The sequence below is a fragment of the Athene cunicularia genome, assembly GCF_003259725.1.
Source record: "Athene cunicularia isolate RWA chromosome 7 unlocalized genomic scaffold, athCun1 chr7_part1, whole genome shotgun sequence".
Classification (NCBI taxonomy): Eukaryota; Metazoa; Chordata; class Aves; order Strigiformes; family Strigidae; genus Athene; species Athene cunicularia.
This window is the reverse complement of record NW_020799107.1, coordinates 30,675,140-30,696,447: the sequence shown is the minus strand read 5'-3', so window position 1 is coordinate 30,696,447 and position 21,308 is coordinate 30,675,140. Positions and strand designations below refer to the sequence as shown.

At 37.8% G+C, this 21,308-nt stretch overlaps 1 protein-coding gene across 4 annotated transcripts in view; it reads right to left on the bottom strand.

Moving 5' to 3' along the window:
• Positions 1–3,782: 3,782 nt before the first annotated feature.
• ACMSD (aminocarboxymuconate semialdehyde decarboxylase) overlaps positions 3,783–21,308 on the bottom strand; it is a 45,858-nt gene continuing 28,332 nt past the window's right edge. For 3 of the 4 annotated variants that reach the window (XM_026852620.1, XM_026852622.1, XM_026852621.1), the window contains 8 exons: positions 20,405–20,501; positions 17,726–17,775; positions 16,191–16,427; positions 14,551–14,644; positions 12,851–12,946; positions 12,209–12,381; positions 4,811–4,909; positions 3,783–4,590 (listed from right to left, as the gene is read on the bottom strand). In XM_026852620.1, coding sequence (XP_026708421.1) covers positions 4,528–4,590; positions 4,811–4,909; positions 12,209–12,381; positions 12,851–12,946; positions 14,551–14,644; positions 16,191–16,427; positions 17,726–17,775; positions 20,405–20,501 — 909 coding nt within the window. In that variant the 3' untranslated portion in view covers positions 3,783–4,527. The remainder of the gene's footprint in view (positions 4,591–4,810; positions 4,910–12,208; positions 12,382–12,850; positions 12,947–14,550; positions 14,645–16,190; positions 16,428–17,725; positions 17,776–20,404; positions 20,502–21,308) is intronic. The other variant, XM_026852623.1, reaches the window with a different exon arrangement.

Below are 21,308 nucleotides of genomic sequence, written 5' to 3'. Positions count from 1 at the left end.
CTCGTCATTGGCTGGCCGCAGGCGCAGGTTGGCTGATTGGTCAGCCCGCCCGTCGCGCCCCTCAGGGGGGCGGGTTCCCGCCGGGACCGCGCTCGGGAAGGCGGGGAGGAGCGCTCAGAAACGCCGGAGTGTGACAAACAACGGGCAAATCGTTTTGGTTTTTTGTTTTTTTTTTAACTGCGAGGGAAGTTTCCCTCAGATCTGGGTGGCGGCTGTCCTGTGACCGGCGGAGCGCAGCGGTGCGGCGGAGGGGTGCAGCCTCTCCCTTCTCCCGAAGTTCTCGCCTTGGCAGGCGCCTCCCGCGGCTTCCCCCGGTCGGGGCTGCTTGTTGCACTCGGGTAGTTTAGCAGTAATAAATGAGCAGTTTGGTTTAGAGCCGTTCAGTGTTTGCGCGTTTCTTCGAAAGACTGAGAGCCCGGATCTCTTCGGAAGGAGCGGCGCCCGGCAAGCCGTGGTGGTGTGTCGGACCCAGCGCGCAGGAGCGGTTCCGTCCGGAACTGGGGCGGGTGTGGGGAGCGTCCCCCGCGGGAGCGTCTCGGGTTGCAGTCGGGTCCTGGACTGTTAGCGTTGAGGAGGTGGACAGGCCGAGGCAAATACCCTCTTGCCCTTCTCAAAACTTACTTGCTTCGGTAGAGACTCGCAGGGTGTTTCAAACTCAGTTATTTCAAGTGATCCCATTTATTGCCTCCGGCATAGCGCACAGCAGCACGAAGAGGGGGGCAGAAGCTGTCCTATGCAGGTGGGAGTATGCAGCCAGGGCGGAAGATAATTTAAGGAGCTTTGAAAGATTCAAGAGTTACTCCTCCTGAAGATGCAGGCTATGCTGTGTGGTTTAGTTCTGAAATTGCCTAATGGTTCTTATGATTTAGCACCCCCTTCCTCCTTAAAATGGAGAGAATCTCAATCTCCCAGCATGAATGCCAGTGGTTGTGTGACATCCGTTAACCTGAAGTATTTCAGAGAAAATTGTTCTACTCCCAAAAGAGTGAACCTTAAGTATCATCTGTAGGGGACAGCCATGGAGTTAGGATGACAAACTAGAGCCTGGCCTGTGGCGCCTGGCTGCGAGGGGGCCTCGCATTGCCTGCGTGCCACGTACTATGCAGAGAGCACGATCCACCCACGCTCAGCTGCCTTTCTGGTCCTTGTGGGTTTGGAAGGAGTTGTACAAGGGCGCTGGAATAAAAGAACATCTGTTTTAAGGGCTAAAATACTTGGAAATGGTAACTGTGTTGGAAAGAGTAAAGAACTGGGAATAGAGGGTGCAGAGAAATGGTGGAAAGGTCCTTAGTCTATCTGAAGTCACTCATTCTGCAAGAAAAACGTCCAGATTGTGCGGGGCATGCTGCGCCTGTAGTTCCCTGGTACTGGTAGTGGCAAACATCTAGGCAAAGCATTCTTAAGTGGCAGGAATACTTGCAAAACACACAGTTATTGCATGAGTATTGCAGAGTGCATGGTATATATGATAATCACACCTACGTAAGCAATAATAAACTTCCAGAGGTACTATTTCTCAGGAATTTGGTGCTAGAAAGGCGGAATCAAAGCTGTCTGGTGATACTTTGTGTCCTCCCAGTTAATTACTCTCCAACACGGGGAGAAGATGTGTATGCTCACAGTGTATCGACAAGGGCCTGTCCGAACCTCTCCCGTGTTATGCTTCAGCTTTTAAGAATTAAGATAATTTTCTGAACTTCTGGCCCATTCCTATTTCACTCTTAAATGATAATATACTACCAAACGTTAATTTTACATGGCTGTTTTTAAACCTCAACTCATCCCCAGGTGAACTCAGGTGCCCAAGTAGTGACAGCCTACATAGTAATGTGCTGGAATGAAACAGCCGACCCTCTGTCTCTTAGAAACACAGCATTCTGTCTTCCCTTCAGGAAAATACATAGCCCTCCTAAATTTCCTTGCGTCTCAAGCACAGTCTACTCAGCAACTCCATTTAAATCTCTTTTAACACCCGCTATAATGCAGCTTGCAGACAGTTCTCACTGGGCACTCACGTGCACAGGAGAGAAAGCTCAACTGCTTTACGTATTCAGTTACAAATTTTCAGCAGTATCTTGAGATTACTGGATTCAGGGTTCAAATGGTATGAAGGTACTTGTCTTTACTAAAGTTCCAGTCATCATGGATCAAAATGAGAGCTCCAAGTGTTCTTGTGTTTAGCATATGTCACTAGCACTCTACAGCAGTTTGGTTCACCTAAAATTACTAGTTAAAACTAGTTCTTTTACAACTTCAGCGCAAATTTTCTACAAGCACTTAGAATTTTCTAACTGGACCCCAAAAATACTAATGAGATGCACAGACACATAATGCAGCGTGGACAGGCAGACATGCACTGCTTGCCTTATCTTCCCAACTGTAAATCATCACTTAAATTTTGCATCTGCAGAGGAAATTTAAAGACTTCTGTTGTAATTAGGAGCTGATCTTTGCCTTCATATTTTTTGTCTTTAACAATCTCAAAGTGTAATGTTTTACCTCATTGTTTAAATCACTGTGTAAAACTCATGGAGTTTGGGTGTTCAACTTACATTTTTTTATTTCTTCAGTAACTGGTGGAAAAGTATTAAGAATGTTCTTGTCTGATTTTATGATTAGGATTTTATATTGCTTTGTTAATGAAAAAAAAGATGATGTACAAAAAATTATACGTATCCCCTGTCTTAAAGATCTTAACACATCAAGAATAAGTAGAATATCATTAAATAATATAATGAGTATGATTCTTGCAGGGTATGCACATTAATTAATTGCCATGCAGAGTGCTGCAATCACCCATTCAGTCACAGGTTAAGGTAATTAAATACTGTTCTTGCTATTGGAGAAGTTCCAGGCCTTGGTCCCCAAAGATGCAACATTGCATTCTCGCTAACTTGTGTCATTTGTAAAAAAACCTGAAGAATTAATCCAATTAAACTGTATTGAAGGAATCACAATGTATTTTCCTCTTAAATCCATTTAAACATCTGTGAAGATCAAATATGCTGAAGGAAAAGAATATTATATCAGAATGCAGTTGCCTGCCTTCTGCTTTGAAATTTAATTAAAACAATCTGGTTGAAAAATTGTGCATTTAAGTAGCTCGATGCTTGCATGTAGATATTTAAATAAAAAAGGTCAACAGAAGCCTTGCGAACCTGAGGATGATAAATATCATTACAGCTATTTTATCTAGGTCCTCTTTTCCTCTTACATGAAAACCTGGTATTCCTGAGGCCTAAACCTGTGAGCTGATGTCTACTTCAGTTTTCGGTGTCCAGCAGACTACTATGGAATGTATTTGGAGAGCAACAGAGCACAGATCCAAATGCAATAGCTAGGAAAACATATAATTAACCTGCACAGACCATGTTTTGTTTTGGTTTGTTTTTCTGACACTCTAAAAGCCTTGTTTGTGGTCGAACAGAGGCTGGTATCAGCAGGAACTGCTGCTGTTCAACATCCTTCAGGTTCAGCCTATGACAGAAGGACAGTTATGGACACAGCTACAGAAACAAATTCTGTCTAATACTATTTTTCCTGGAGTGTTCTAAGACTGAAGAGAAGCATGGTGAAACCACACGTAGCAAACAATCCCATGGGAATGGAGACTGTAAGGGCTCATCAGTATTTCTCAGACTAGTATAAAATCCTTCCAGGAGGAGGATGCCTGTGCATCGGACACCAGACGATCAGGATAAACCTATTTCAATCAATAGTCTATAAAGTAAACCATCTTTCCATTCCTATAGAGGGACTCAAAGCAGAACATTCATATTTCAACACTTAAAGTATCCAACCTGAATTTAAGGAAGTATTTTTAAGGAACAGAACATTAAACCATACTGTTGCTAAACACTAGCATTTATTTTGACAGTGACAATGACGCACAAAGTATTACCCACACAAATACATTATTTCTCCACCTACAACCATATTGTCCAAATTGTTTCTGATTAATAAGTTGCCAGTGGTGTAGGCGGCAGCTAAAACGTTACAAGTCCCCACACAGACCCTTTTCATCCTATCACAACATTTACAAAGCATCAGTGCATGTGCTTGCCGTGCTGAGCTGAAGTGTGGTAAAGGGAAATGTTGCCTTTTATTGGGCATCATCAAAATTCTGGTTTAAGATTCTTTTAATTTCTGTTTATTGGACATAATGAAGACTGAAATGTAATGGATACAGGTCATAATTTTCTCAGTTCTTTCTTCCCGGGAATCAAGTTCTGATAACATGACATTGATTATTCTTCAGCGATTCTTATCACAACTGCAAAAGATTAAATCCTTCCTTTTTTTATGAAAGCAGGGATTTCAGAATTTTTAAAAGATAATTTAAATCCTCAAATGCACAGAAATACCTGTGCATACTCATTTCCAGTACCCTTGCTTTTCTCTTGGAAATAACAGTAGACTGTAATATACCTGTCAAAATTTTCATCTGTGTCATTGCACATGGAAACAGAAATATCCCTGAGGATTCAGCGTTACTTCTGAAGTTTTGTCTCTTTAATATCTTCATAATTATTCAAATTGTTTTCTTCTAAGACCCAGAAATTCCAGAGCATTTCCAGCCTTGAGTTTATCCTGTAGAAAAAACACATATATATCTTTGTGTGTGCTTAACTCATATTTCACTCAAATGTTTTTAATGGTCCTTTCAAATGAACTGCTGCAAAGAGACTGAAGGACCTCTTCCAGTCTTCGCAGGAATCAATGTACTACACTGATTTTTCAGTGCTTTATCTCAGGTCTAAAACCAGAGGATTAAGAAGGAGGGAAAAAAACCCAAATATAAAGATAATACCTTCAGTTTATTGTCAAAATCTTCCATTGAATCAATCAATTTTCCAGGTTCCAGTTCCCCCAGTGGAAAAGGGTAATCTGTTCCCAAAATAACTTTGTCCTGGTAATAATTAAAAAAAAAAGTTATACATTTTGTAGTAATATTAAACAATATAGTTGCACGAGCTTTCAGGAATTTATAATAAACCACAGGAAATCACATGTATATATTGGAATGATTAATTACAAAAGTGAATATGAAGATCATCTTTGGGTTCCAACTTTCAGTAGGAAAAAACCAAAGCTTGAAAACAACGACTCAGGAGTTTATAGTGTGAATTTAAGTTTGAAAAAAGTACAGGGTTCTGTTAATCGTTTTTGTGGTGTCTAACAAAAGTTTGGTGTATTTTTATTCTGACACAGAAAGTTCAAAATGCAAATCCCAGGCCCCTGGGAGTAAGTGTATATTGCTCAGAGAATACAACACAAATGGTAATTTCTTACTCAGACTGATTTTCTGTACTGTGATGCTGGTTTGAACTGTAACAAAAAGGCATCTATTGTCCTACACTACTCATACTGCTTCTGCAAGTAGGTTGCCTAAAATGCAGTGATTAATCTTGGTTAAGTGTTGCCGTAATTAAATGGCCAATAAAGGATACACAGAATTCTTCTTTCCGTTTTTGACTTACTTTTGTTTTATTTTCATGCTCATTGCATGCTCTGCACTGTCGTGTGTAGTCCAAAATTAGTATGAGAATTTTTGACACATTTCATTAAGAATCTCAGGAATTCCCCACCAAACTCCGAGAAGATGCTTGGATTTGCATCCTTGAATTTGAAATTTTTGACTACACATACACACACAGACACACAAACTTAAAATTATATATATGTGAGAAGAAAATGTAATAAAAAATAAAAACAAAAAAAGCTGTAATAAAAACTAAAAAGCTGTAATAATAGCAATGTGATACTACTTAAAGCATGGTACAATGTAGAATTATCACAAACACTTAAATAAAGTATTTACTTTAATTTAACTAGTATTCAGCTTCAGATAACAAAACCAAAATCTCATTTACAAAATTTCATATATTTTTGGAAATCTGTAATTTTTATAAATGTCATTGCCTTTAACTGGATTGGATATTAGCTGTGCATTTGAAACACATATCTGAGAACATGAGTGACATGATATGATTTGTTTCTGAAAGCAAGTCAGTGAAAAAAAATTCAATAAAAATCGGTATGCATCCTTCCTGTTGTCAGAGATGAAAAGAAATAAGCAGATCCTCAATAGGTCTGCATTGTTATAGGTTCATTTTCCACACTGGAATGATATTTCCCCATTTTATCTACCTTGGAGAGTGAATACTACCAACTCTCTGGATTTTATCAAAACTCTGTTTTCCTTTAAGCTTCATATCCTGACATGAATATTTGAAAACCACAGTTTTCATTAAAAATACATGTTTTGAAATGTCTCATGAATTTGGAGTCAAGCTCATAGTTTTGGGGCACTTTTTATAATATTTGAACTCAGTTACCAATATTGAAATAGGATGAAGAGAACACAATTCAGTTATTTTATGAAATGATTCGTTCTTATTTGCCAAATGCTTTATTTTAATTTTTTTACCTCCAGTAGATGTCACCCGAGAGTCTCTGAAAGAATCTATACAAAACAAGAAATCCAAACAGGAGATACACATTCTATTGTTCTGTCCTATATTGTTGTATTATAATTTATTTTAGAAGTCTTGCCATAATATTAGAATAGGGAAATTTACACCCTCCGTATGCTAAATCAAGTTCTGAGTGTAGATTAAAAAAAATATATTTGGATGTGTGTGCTTTTAGGCAGCTACATTCTTTTATTTATAATATTCAATCTGATACCAAGCCACTTTCTTCAGATATGAAAAAAAAAATGTATGCCATGTACAAAAACCGCCCAAACCAATCAACATACTAGGTTTATATGAGAAAATGCATTTCTAAGCAAAGGAGAAGGAAACCCAGTAGTTGCCTAGCTGTTTAGTAGTTAAGGTTAAGTAAGCCAGGAAGGTTCATATAATACATTCTTGTTCACACCTCCTATATACCAAAGCAGAAAGAAATCCTACACTCCCACTGGAATAATATATATTATTTCAAATATATATTTCTTTTCCTCTAATTTAAAGTGTTTCACAGCTAATCATGTGATATATTCATTAGCAGTAAAACAAAGAGCTGTAAATTAGGAAGCAAATTTTAGAAGCAGCATTATTGCTCTGCTACTAATGATATTAAGCTATTCATTTAAACTCTTTGAGCTTCAGTTTTGTATCCATCTATATAAAGGGGATTGCAATACCTGTCTTTAGCAACCAGCCTCAGAGAAGTCCTGTGAAGTCTCTGCAAATAATACTCCTAGCGTAATATATGTATTATTATATTATTCCAAAGTATATCAACAGAGTCAGTTTTCCCTAGAAGACTTACAGTTCATTACCTTAATTAGTGCATCTCTCCTTTTAGAAAGGTAAATATGGCTAATGATTAACCTCAGTGGACCCTTCTACTCAACAGAACTTTTTTCACCATAATAGGGACCTGGATCTTAAAATGAATCTCAAAGAGCATCAAGCATGAGTTTGTCCTCTTTTATTAGTAAAAGTTGTATTTGCCTTGAATCTCACCTTCTTTCCTACTGTCAGGATGCATCTCAAAACAAGGCCAGATTGCTACAGCCAGTTCAGCTCCAACTTCTGGCCAGAGGGTGTTTTACCCTTGGGAGATGGCTCCTGGGGAATCACCACGGGGAAGTTTTTGCAGAGATATACTGAATCATTTAATCCCCTGACAGCCCAGTTCTTCACTTTTTACAGCCAGCATCATTAGGGGTTTTGTGTTTATTTATATTCACTTCATGCTACCTCATCATGAGGGGAGCAAAGGATTCAGAATTTTATAAGACTGCAAAATTGCTGTTCTCAGAAATGTGTATTTCTGCTTCCTTGAACTAGAATAGGCTCCAATTAACCTGCACCTAAAACTAAGGGATGAAGTTAAATGTACATGACTCATCACAGCTGTCACTGGATTTTAATATTCATAAGCTCAAAGCCAAAACATTACATTCTGATGCCAGGTCATGGCTGTTCCCTCAGGACCTGAAGCCATGCCTAAGCACATCTTTACACACACTGATGCCCTTCCTGCACGGCTTTTAGCAATACTCTGGAGAGCTGTCCTATTTCAAACCTGCGGCTTATAAAATTACAGTGTCATCCTCAAGACCCAATCACATTGTTTTTAGCCCAGCATTTATTCATCTTATATGTATTATTCTGCCAACACACGACTGCACTGAAAATACTGAGGTATTTGGTGTTTTTTTAAGCATTTGACTCATAGAATGGTATTATGTGAGAATATCAAATTTCAATAGAAAAAAAGGAAACTTTTTAATCTTCCTGGTTATAAAGTTGGAAAATGTGATGTGAATGTTTTTTTTCAAGGATAAGATGCATTTGCTGGGAAAAAGAGGAAGAAAATTTACTTTTTTTTTTTTTTTCCAAGTTCTGTTAAAAGTATTTAAGTTTTTGGGATCTGACTCATGACATTTCAGCACTGGGGTTCCACCTGATATCACATTGCTCGAGCTCACAATATTCAGCGGAGAATTAAACAAAATACCAACATCCTATGTAGTAACTGGTCAAATTTATTGAGTTAAGAAACTATTTTCAGAAGTCTGTTGACAAAATAAACAAGACATCAGAATGGCTATTGCTGAGTGACTTTGAGATTATCGAGCTAGAATCTATAACCTACCTCTCCTCAAACAACTAAATTTCAGTTGCAAAGAATAATCATGATTCAGGGCCAGAGTCTGTGTCTTGCTTCTTTGGAAGAAAAGTAGAGAAGTTACAGTTCAAGTATGGTGCAAAGACAGCAGCATTCCCACAACAGCCACAGCTTAGAGCAGCCTTGAGATGTAAAGCTAACTTCTTACTCTGAGGCAGAACTGCTCCATTCTATACAAGTTAAAACAGAAAAAAAATTTGTCAGTAATAAACATCCGGTTGTACTTTATGTCCTGCTTTGCTCTTGACATCTATAGCTCAGCTTAAAACCAGAACCAGTCCAAAAAAAAGAATCTGTGGGTCTCAGTCATGCTGAGTCACACAGCTTCTAATTCACCAAGGTCTTTCTAACAATGGCAAAACACGTCTCCCAACATTTTGAAATGAAAAAAAAAAAAAAAGAGAAACAAGCAAATGATCTTGTCTCCTTGGCAATAAAAAAGGAATCTGATCACCTAAACACGGCAATTTAAAATTCAAGAGTCAGACTCATCCCTGTTATATTATAACTGCGTGTAGAACAAGAATATACTTAGGATGAACATGGTCTAGATTTGGGGAGGCTCTCAGAAAAGGTGACAATTGGAGGCAAGTGCTGAACTGTTACTCTCTAAGTCTTTGGGTATCTTGTAAAATGGAAGTGCACATCACATCTGGTAAAATTTTTAAATCTATTGTAAAAACTACTTAAAGCCACTTTATTACTGTAAGCTACAGTTAGATTCAAAAGGTAACACACAGTAAAACATCCTGGACTGCTGACCATGATGTATTTAGAGGTTGGTAACAGCAATTAACAGAAATCAGTACTGGGCTGGAGCCCTAGTATTTTGTTAGTAATCTATCTGGTGCCTAAAACTTCATCCCTTACACAGAGATCTCTCCATCAGTGTTCATTGGGCCTAGCACTGCCAAAAAAACCCCAACCTAGAACATGTCTATATGTACAGGAAAAACTTGGCAAATGCCACCCAAATTAATACCCACTGATAAGAACTTTCCAATACTAACAGCTTATTAGCAGGTCTTTTGACAAGTAAACTGACCTGCGTTTTATCTTACTTGTTTCTAATGGAACTAGGCTGCACGGTAGTTTCTTTACACATCTTACGGGGTTCCTACCATAAATCTACTTTCCGTTCATGGTGGATTTAAGAAATAAGTATTCTCTCTCCTCTCCTTAGAGCCATAGTGTTATTGTATGTGTACATATCTTTATATTTAAAAAAAACTTTCTATAGTTTTTTTTTCAAGGTGTAGTTGTGCTGTCACATTGTTGAAATTTTCATGAATCTTCAAATGCAGTTTTCCTAAAAGACACGAGTACTGTAAGGCTGAAGGCAGAAGTACTGTCTCAAAGCTAGAGATTTTCTGTGCACCAAGACTGAAAACCCATGGATTTCAAAGGTTTGAGACCAGGGCTCAGAATACCATGATAAAGAAAGCAATAGTTCTGCATTATTTTTGGCTGGCCTAGGCAAGTCACTTCTGTATCAGTTCTAGTACAGATTTATTGCAGTAACCTGTTCAGACTGTTAGAGATGAAAATGGGAAATCAGCAGTATCTTTTCTGTAGAGAGAAAGAAAACATTCAGCTTAGCTGTTTTTGTGAACCTGGTTATAGAAGAGGTCCTGATGACAGCAACAGCCTCACATGTGAGAAAAATACTATGTGAGCCTAGAAATTAATGCACAGGAAACAGGAATACAGTTGTTGAGACAAGAAAGTCAATGTCAGAACTTGCACTTCTATTTTTGACATCTGGTAGGTATCTGCCTGCCAGCTGCACAAACTCCATGAGGTCCAGAGATCACAGAATTGTCTAGGTTGGAAAAGACCTTGAAGATCATCCAGTCCAACTATTGACCTAACACTGACAGTTCTCAACTGCACCAGATCCCTCAGCGCTGTGTTGACCCTCCTCTTAAACACCTCCAGGGATGGGGACTCCACCACCTCCCTGGGCAGCCCATTCCAACATGTAACTACCCATTCTGGAAAGAAATGCTTCCTAATATCCAGTCTAAACCTTCCCTGGCACAAATTGAGACCATTCCTTCTTGTCCTGTCGCTTACTACTAGGTTAAAGAGACTCATCCCCAGCTCTCTGCACCCTCCTGTCAGGGAGCTGTAGAGGGTGATGAGGTCTCCCCTCAGCCTCCTCTTCTCCAGACTAAACCCCCCCAGTTCCCTCAGCCGCTCCCCATACGACCTGTGCTCCAGACCCTGCACCAGCTCCGTTGCCCTTCTCTGGACATGCTCGAGTCATTCAATGGCCTTTTTGTAGTGAGGGGCCCAAAACTGAACACAGTCATCGAGGTGCAGCCTCACCAGCACCAAGTACAGGAGCAAGATCCCTTCCCTGTCCCTGCTGGCCACGCTATTGCTGACACAAGCCAGGCTGCCATTGGCCTTCTTGGCCACCTGGGCACACTGCTGGCTCCTGTTCAGCCAGCTGTCAATCAACACCCCCAGGTCCCTCTCTGACTGGCAGCTCTCCAGCCACTCCTCCCCAAGCCTGTAGCGCTGCTGGGGGTTGTTGTGGCCCAAGGGCAGCCCCCGGCATTTGCCCTTATGGAAACTCCCCCAGTTGGGCTCAGCCCATGGCTCCAGCCTGTCCAGGTCTCTCTGCAGAGCCTCCCTACCCTCGAGCAGATCAACACTCCCACCCAACTTGGGGTCATCTGCAAACTGACTGAGGGTGCACTCGATCCCCTCGTCTAGATCATCAATAAAGATGTTAAACAGGAGTGGCCCCAAAACCAAGTCCTGGGGGACACCACTCGTGACCGGCCACCAACTGGATTTAACTCTGTTCACCACAACTCTTTGGGCCCGGCCATCCAGCCAGTTTTTTACCCAGCGAAGGGTGTGCCCATCCAAGCCACGAGCAGCCAGTTTTGCCAGGAGAATGATGTGGGACAGAAACACAGGTCTCTCGTTGATTTGTGGTGATCTACTGGAAGTTAGCATGAGTGATGCCATCTTCAACCGCTTCCTGAGCATATACTAGTGAGAAGTTGTTTGAATGTTTTTGGATTTTTCTGTCCCATGCTGTACCCTATTTAAGCAGGTTGCTAAACTACAGAGATTTCTTCACTCTAACTATTTTAATATTTCTGCAAACCATTATGTTTAATGTACTCTCCAGGATCCTCACAAAAACTTTATTACTGACTTTTTTTTTTTGCCTATAACTTCCCGAGTGGAAACACAATTTGATTTCTTCAACTATACTGTTGAATTTGAAAATTAAGCCATTTGAAAACAAGGCTTCAAATAAAGCAGTCTTTGCTTGCAGTCCCATCCTGAACAACCTTACACAAGGAACAAGCCTCACTGAACTAAGGTTCACAGTGCCTGAGTTCCTGGATTAAAACCACCATTTCAATAACTCCATATAGTAAAAACATTAGCAACGTGGCAGAAGCCCATCAGGTTCTGATTTGACTGGATGAATATGCTGTCTTCTTCCTACTTTTTTCTTCTCTTCCCCTTTTGCTATTTCATAAAGAATTAAATAAAGAATGACTTGCCTGCTTCTGGAAGCATTAAAACTCACCTCTCCTATTACACTTGTTAGCAGCCTTAGTGCACCACGATCATGGACAAGAGAGTCTGTGTAAAATGAACCAAGGTATTTTCTTGGATCCACTTTATTATCCACGGCACACAAATCAGGGCGCATGTTGAATCCATGGGAGATTCGCCCCACTGTGTACGGAAAAGCTCCACCTGCAAGAAAAAAACTTTTAGTAACAGAAGCTGAAAATATGAAGGAGGAAAAAAAGCCACATTATCAACAGATATCTGCAAGTTTTACTGTCAGCTATTTGACAGAAACTGCTCTGCACCAGCAATTTTTTATTCCTTCCCCTTCATTAGCTTCTTTCACCACTATTTTCCCCAGTTCTTACTACTGTGATGCCCAAATCCCTCTTGCTGCTTCCTTATCCCTTTCCCCAAACCATCTCCTGTCTCCCCTTCCTCCTCATTTCCCTTAAAGGCTATTGTAACAGTTCAAACGCTGGCTGAAACAGGCTAGAGAGTGTTCATACAAGCAGACGATCTGATAGATTATCTTCTTTAGGGTAACAGTACTCAGCTGGTGGCAGGCTTAAAGTGGTGGCCCTATTAGCTAGCATACCAGAAAATAAAATCGTACCATGCTCAACTAAAGAGTTTCACATGGTGTATTACTTACCTCCATGTGCAAAGCAAACTTTCAGCTTAGGAAATTTTTCAAAAATTCCTCCCATAATCATGGAGCAAATGGCTATGGTTGTTTCTGCAGGCATGCCTAAGAACAAAAATGAAATCCTATTGTATGACAGTTTTTTATTTTCCAATTTGAATTTTAAATGTTATCTTCATTTTCTTCAATTAGCCTTGAGCCTACTGAAACAATAATAGTTACAGAGCAGCTGCCAAAGGTTCCACATTATTTCAATTAGAGGAACACAGAACTGAACATTAATTAACTGAAATGAGGACACAGAACTAGAAACTGAGATCTTCTGAATTCTAAGCCTGGTTTTTATCCTACACCACTAGGACAGCTGACAGGCAGGTTGGGTATGTCCTGAGCTGCACAGTACAGGCCTGATTCCAGAGTTACCCTAGCTCAAAGACAAGTCTGGGATGTGCCAGGTTCTCTTCTCACCTATGCTTCTGGGGTTTTTTTGTGTGGAAAGCGGGGCAGACATGTTGATGGATATTCCAACACAGATTTGGGGCTTAGTTATAACATCGTGCCAGTTCGAACAGTTTAGTAATAACCTGTCTCTCTCTTTGCCACTGGGTAACTTGGATGCCCAGTGTTAGGAACATAACAGCAATTTAGGTTCCTATACCAAGCCTCAGTTTCTGAGCACACCTAACAAACATAGAATATCATGCCATTCAGGTGCCTAAATTCAGACATCCAGCTTGAAATTGCGAACTGATTTCCCTTCATCTATGGAGAAAACAGTATCTATCCAGCTCAAAAGGTTGTCCTTCATTAACGTTTTACCATACACTCATATGCAAAGCCTTATTAGGCTTAGTAGGAAAATCTTTTAATTATCCTTTGTTAAGTAAATGCAATAATTTTAGTCTCTTTTAAAATCTGTGTTGTTGAGCTGGCTCTGATTAGGCTTAATTGATATTGCTTTAAGATAATGCACTGGTGACTGGGACACTAAGATTTTCCAGGGTATATTGCAGAATGTATATTTTATGTATGTTGTGTATGTTTTTTAGATCATCTCTATTGGAGGCAGTGCAAAACCATGCAAAACAAAACAATGTAAAACAGAGTAAGTGAGGGTGGAATGAGGTCTGAACATCTTTAGGAAGCACTATAGCCTACCTCCTGTTACTCAATGTTGTTCTGATTTACCTAGCAGATAGGGAAATAAACCGAAACTAGATAATTCACTACGTCTACAGGGAGCTTTCAAAGCACATGTTGTTTCAACTATAGTTGATGTGAACTTAGACTAATTTCCTCTCTGATCAACCTATTTCTAGGAAATAATCCAAGAAATTCTAGGAAGTAATGTTTGGTTTTGCCGACTCCTTCATTTACTTGCATTATTTTTGAGAAGCTCTATTTCAGAGACAATTCACTTTTCCCTAGACATCTGCTCTTTGTATTTAGGACAAAAGAGAATAATAGATTCTGTTGCTAGTCTGAATAATTTTAGGTATTTAAAAGTTAAACAAACGAAACAAGCTTAAAAACAAATGACTGCTGAATTTATACAACAGATTTAACTGTAGTACTTCATAAAAAAAAAAAAAAGATTGATAGAAAAATCATGTAGTTTTTCTCTGTACTAGTACCTTTGCAACAATCTTCTGGGCAAAGTCCAGTGACAGTTCATAAATCTGGATTAAGCAAAGTAAATATACACTCACCTATTAGCCAGGGAAACCAGTATTTGGACATCCTTCCATCTATCTGCATGTCCCAGGGATGCACAAAGAGACAGCAATTCAATTGTTCAGCAGCCTGCAGCAAAAATAAAAAAATCTAAATCTTGACTAATCTTACCAAAATGCATCTCGGTTCTTAGCCATGAAAGATTACCTGCAAAATTGTACTAATAATGAAAAAAGGTCCAGAAGTAAGAACAATAAGCAACAAGTTGGTTATATTTATGCCTTCGGGCCATATCCTGAAGTCCTCATTCAGTTTCAAAGTTCTTTTTGAGACTACAGGATTGGAAACACTGACGATAACATCTTTTTAGTAAGCCAAGTGTTCCTCAGATTCATGTGGTACAAACCTGCTTTTTTAGCTGTGTTTGTCAGCCATCCTGCAGAATAAAACTTGGTTCAAACTAGAATGCTTTTGGTTTCATTATACATATGAGGATGAATTCTTGTAATGTTTTATAGAACCATTTTAGGATGGTTTTGCAGAATTGTTCCAGCTGCATTAAGGAATTTTCATTGCTGTTGCATTACATTTGTCCTCTTTGGCCTTCTGCTGGTCTTAAAATATAAATTAAAACTATTCCTAATCCCCCCTAAGAGTTTGAAATCTAGCTGTATTCTGATCAATAATCCACCTCCACTCAAGTATATTAATTTTTCTAAAACTACTGATATCTTTGGAAAGGGAAACAAGAACAATACAGGATGCTCATTCTGACTGTGTAATTTAATTATGTGCTTAAATTTAAATATATAGTCAAGTCATTCATATGCTTAACCAGAATTTAACAGCCTCATTTTGTCAGATGTATTTCTGGACCTCATCTTGTTGCTAAGGAGATTATCACACATTTGAAAAATTTGGGTTTATTTACCCATACATGCATAAATAAAGCTGCAACTTTTGGATTGTAGGGAGTAATCACCATCTACATTTGTAAACTAAAAATAGCAATTCAATCACTGGCTTGCTAGATTGATAAAGTTCATTATCAAATATGGCTTAATTTCACAATCTTTATTATCCAGGGATGTTTCTAGAAGTGATAGACATTACTTCCTACACATAAACTGAAGAATGTACAGTATAAGAGAGAGAGACCAGTACAACAGAGGGATCTCAGTATGAGAGAGATGTCGACTTACTGGAGAGAGTCCAAAGATGATGAAGGGACTGGAGCATCTCTCAAATAAGGCAACACTATGAGAGCTGGGACTGTTTTGCCCCAAGAAATGAAGGTTCAGCAGGGATCTCATCAATGTATATAAAGACCTGAAGGGAGGGTGTAAAGAAGATGGAGCCAGGCTCCTTTTTGTGGTGCCCTGTGAGACAACCAGAGGCAATGGGCACAAACTGAAACACAGGAAGTTCCCTCTGAACACCAGGAAACACTTCAACTATGTTTCAGAATGTTTTATATTGTATTATTGTCATTATATCTTACAATGAATTATTGTGTATAATTAAAGCTGAATCTCTCTGATCAGTAAGCAGATTAAAAGGCTCAATTGTTTTAATGTATCTATAAATTTAGTTGACGACTATGTCCCAAGATATTTTTTAGACAGAACTCCATATCAGAGAATTCCCCAAAATAAGGAAAGAAACATTTACTCACAGCATAAATATCATACAATTCTGGTGCATTCAGGTCCCACTCATTGACATGAGATCCTATTTGTACTCCTGGAAATCCAAGTTCATTCACACAGCGATGCATTTCCTTCACAGCCAGGTCTGGAGCTTGCAAAGGTAACGTACCCAAGCCGATAAACCTCTTGGGGTACTTTTTTACTGTAGCAGCTAAGTCATTATTTAATATCTGGGCTAGATCTAAAGTATCCTGAGGTTTGGCCTGGTAAGATATTAAGCAGAATAGTATATTAAAATATAGTTCTCAAATGTTATCACCTTTGGAGGATATTGGATAAATGTCACTGCAAACAATTCAGAGAGACGGTTTGAATCTAAAATTTATTTTACAGTTCTGAATAACTGGAAACCAGTAGGGCTAAATTCTGCCTTGCTTTAAAACCTCTGGGTGAAGTTCTGCCTCTTGAATATTTTATGAACTGCAGTTGCCTTTACTGCTCAGGATGAGTGTAATAAAGCCTAGGTTGTTGATGCACTGAAGTATCTGGTCTTTTGTGTAAACCAGTCCCCTGGTTTTGTTTATCCCAATGTAAAAACCTAGGCATGTAATTTTTAAACATAGCAATGAATATTTAGTCTCTTATTACTGGAGTTGAAAATATAAAAATAAGAAATGTGAGATGCTTGACCATAAGAATTCTATGGAGAAAACTTGAGCAAACCTCTCTAACATTTAGAAGGAGGTAACAGTCATAATTCTAATAACAGAACTGCAATATCCATACAATCAGATTTTCCCCTAACACATAGTTAATGAAAAATATTTCCATAAATATAGAATAAAGTGTTAAAGATATGTCACCCAACAAGAAATTCTGGAGATCAGTGGTATTTATATGTTGGCTTAACACCATGATTTTTAATGTAGCATATCTGTTTCCATGTAACAACTCAACTTGTACACACAGCTAAATAGTCAAATTGAGAGTGTATTTAGAACAGCTTTTTGCTATTACTTATCCTCTTAGACTTTTTATTTCTTTTATGCATTCAAGATCACCAGGCAGGGAACATGTTAATTTAAATTTGATACTGAATTTTAAGATTCAAAGCATTCGAGTCCCATGCCACATTTAAAGAATAGTGGGACAAGACCACAAAAATATCTTTTACTTCTTTTAATGAGAAAATATTGACTGATGTTTAGCTTTCATGGAATGTGTACATATATGCCTACCTACTAACCATGAATACATGCTGTGTAAATTCTCTCTGTTCCCAGCTACCCCTGCAAGGTCCCCAGAAGAAATTCTGTTGTGTCTCATTCTTTCTTACTAAGTGTACTCCAGAGTAGAGCTTTGCCAGGACACCCTCCTGGCTATTCTCATACCTGGACTATTTTTTTTCTTTTTTTTTTTTTTTTTTTTTTCCAGCGTAACAATTCCCCATTTACTTCAGTGCTCTAGTGACTACTTCAATCACCTAATTTATAGGAGGAGACATTTATTTTTTTAAGATTCTGTAACATATGAGTTATAAAATATGCCAGTAGGAACCTACCCAGTAGCTGAACATTACAGGGACTGTGGAAAGAACTTGGACTGTGACCCCTAAGTAAGAAAAAGCAGTTATTAATGTTTCCTTTTTTTTTTGGTAAAATGTTAAAAATAAAAAAGCACTTTGGTTTGAAAGGTAGAAGGTAAAAGTGTTAACGGTAAGAAAGACTGATTTAACAGTAACAGGCATAGAATTTTTTTCTTCTAATTAAGGATCATGGTAACATATCTTGTAGTGTATGAGTTTATTAGGATTGGAATATTTTTGCTAAGTAGAAAGAAAACTAACACTTTTCATACTCATACTAGATTATTTGTGAACCTAAGTATTTTGATTTTAAAAGTATTGGGTATGCACATGTACAATTAATTAAAATACCCATTTAATGTTACTCTCATATAAATTAATGTCATGTTAAACCAATGGAATACAGTAACTTAAGTTTACTTTTGTGTCATGTTTATCATATATATTTTGTAAAGAAAGATGTAAATTAGCTCAAAGGTAAACAACGTTATGTTAACATGGTTGTTAAACAATGTTTTCCTCAGTGTTCCCCAAAGCTATATTGTGTTAGGTTTCACTCATCCCGTGGCTGAACTACTGAGTTTGTAAGTATAAGAAAATCTGTTTTTAGAAATAACTTTGACAGTAGCAATAAAGAGAATTAAGTCCATGTTGTTTGGTTTCTGTTCAAACACAAATCTCTACCACAACTTTGTACGTGACAGGTTACAGGAATGAACACAACAAACACAGGGGATTAACAACAGAAGAAACAATAAACAATAATTAGGATTTCACTAAATAGTTACACGCAAAACTATTTTTAAAAAAAATTTAGATCTGGTTGTAATATTTATGCACATAATTTGTCAGGTTTTAAAAAAATGTAACTCGGTTGTTAGTAATAAAACTATTAATGCAAAAATAGCAGAAAAAACCCTAGGAGAATTTCTTCTAAAATGAAGACCCTTCCAAAGCACTTGAATGTTTAACAAAATTATTTATCCTCCTTCTCAGTATTTTAAATAGGAAACAGGACGGGAACCTGACTCAGGCATCTCTCTTACAAGATCTGATTAATAATATGTACATCAGCAATGGTATGAGGTTAAGGGTTACATCTACAAAACTATGTATATACCAAAGTACAGCCTAAATTGTATTATCCACCAATATGTTACTGGTCTCCTGATTAGTAGGTTTGAGAACATTCACCATGTTTTCCACAATAAGCATTGTATCTGGTTTCTATCCATTTTTACTCTTCTGAGCAAATTTAACATAAACCTTAAAGGCAGCTGAACATTCCTAGACACTAACTTTAGGAAGAAGGAGAATCAGCACAGAAAAACCTCTATACCCTCTTCAGAGGGTTTTACAGAGCAGAAAATAATAAGGCAGGCAGTTAGAATTAACTGAAAGATTTTCTTCAACAAAACAGTGAAGATTTGCATCACAGAACTGTGATGTTAATTATCTTTACAGCTTCTTTTATTGAATTAGCTTGATAGATTGTTTTACTGAGTGGATCAAAACACAGGTTTGTATATCAAATATACCTAGGACATATGAGAACTAATTTAGTCTCATATTGGCTACCATTTCTTATTACTAGCAAGATCTCTTGGGCATTGCACAAACATAGACTTTTAACCACCAAACTGTAAGTTATCTCTCTGAGTTAATAATGCCTTACAGTGACTGGTAGTTTTGTTCAGTTGGGAGATTCCTTGCATCTTTGTTTCAAAATTATGCCATATTTAGAGGTTAAATTTTTGGGTATAATCTATTGCAGCCTGTGTTACAGAAAAAGGTCTCTGAACCAAGTAGCTACAGCTTTGTAAACTGAGAAAGAGTAAATGTAGCCCATAGTCTTTATCATTAGGTGAACAGTAGGAATGAAAAACACTCAAACCCTTTTTTTTTTTACACTTAATTGGGTGATGCCTGTATCTCTGGACTGTTGTAATAAAAGGGGACATTTTTATGGCACAAGTCACCAGATGGTGCTGTAACACACAATTTCAGATTTTTTTTTTTTAACCAAGTGAGCAATGTTTAGTTTGTGGAGAAATACTGTGGTGTTGAATTTATGATACATTTTCTGGAGAGCCGTTGCAAAAATTTGAAAAAAAATTGCTCCTGTGTTTTTTCTTTGTCTATAGCAAACAGATGGGGCAGAATTGTTTTGTAAAAATTTCCCATTGGTGTTGAGGGAAATATCTGAAAGGGGAAGATGCCCAAAGGCTATTTATGATCCACACTGTGGTTGAACGATGTGGTAAACCCCAAAATCCCTGAGCTAACTCTGGGACTGATTCCAGTCTAGTCAAGGCATCAGAGAGGTTGCAAAGATGTTCAAGTATTCCCATTAAATGTCTGATGGTTGGAGTCTGAAATACTGCTTCTCCAGAGTCAAAATGATGTAGCTAAAAATGATCTAAATTGTGTTTACATAAATTGCATGCCAGCCCTTGAGTTCCCAAATTGACCTATGTTATGTGTTGCATAAGGAGAATGACCCAAAGTATCTCCTAACATGCTATCCTGTGAGAGAAGAAAACAAAAACCATAAAGATGCTACTTCATGATTTAGAGGACTTTCAGATGCACTAACAGATAGGTTGCTGTTATTCTAAATGAGCCACAATGATTTTAATTCCTTTATGGAGGTACCTGATAGGTCCATCTCTCTAATCCGTACTTCTGGATCCCAGCAGTTCTCTTGAATAACTCTAAAAACCTTTCCATCCTTCATCATCTTTGCCTGTCCCTGTGAAATGACATTTTTATATATTATAAATGTGACAAAGTAGTACATGCTAATTTATAGTAACTTGAGTATATTGTGCTCCCCACAGAAATTCGGTGACAGAATTTTTTTTTTAAGTAGGTATTTTTAACCAAAGACAATTTAAAAATAGTCACAAATAAAATAGTCATTTATAGTTCAGATTTAATTCTTCATAGTTAAAAAATGCCTTCTTTTGCAATGTATATCATTCTGTATTTGTTTGGGAAAGATATCAGGTATCTTAATCCAAGTTTATCCTCAAACCAAATTTTGACCTCAAAACAATGCTCTAATTAAATATGTGCTAAATTTTCCCCTTGGGTATGTGTGTGTTCTTTTAAAGTCAATAGCATCCCAATGATTTCAGTAACTACAGAAATAATTGTGCAACTCTGTTAATTTCAGTCTAGTTGTTTCTTATCACCAGTGATACTGAGACAAAAGGAGACCTATTATGTTGTCTACAGATACATTTTCTCCATGGGGAAAAAAAAATATTGAAGACTTTGAATTGGGGGAAAAAATACCCCAAACAAAACATAAACACAGTATAAAACCATTATCTGAATTAGTGTAATACCTTCCCCCTATGCCACCAATTGCCAGACTTACAAAGTTCAAAATATTATCAAGGTAATGATATTTAATACTGTTCCTTTAACTATGAACATGGAAACTTCCTTTTTAAACTTAATTTTTGTTTCATTTGAGAATTATCCAAAGAGTTGACTAGGCTCAGTGTCATCACATTAAGCAAAGTAAATTATCTGTTACAGTTGTAGGTAT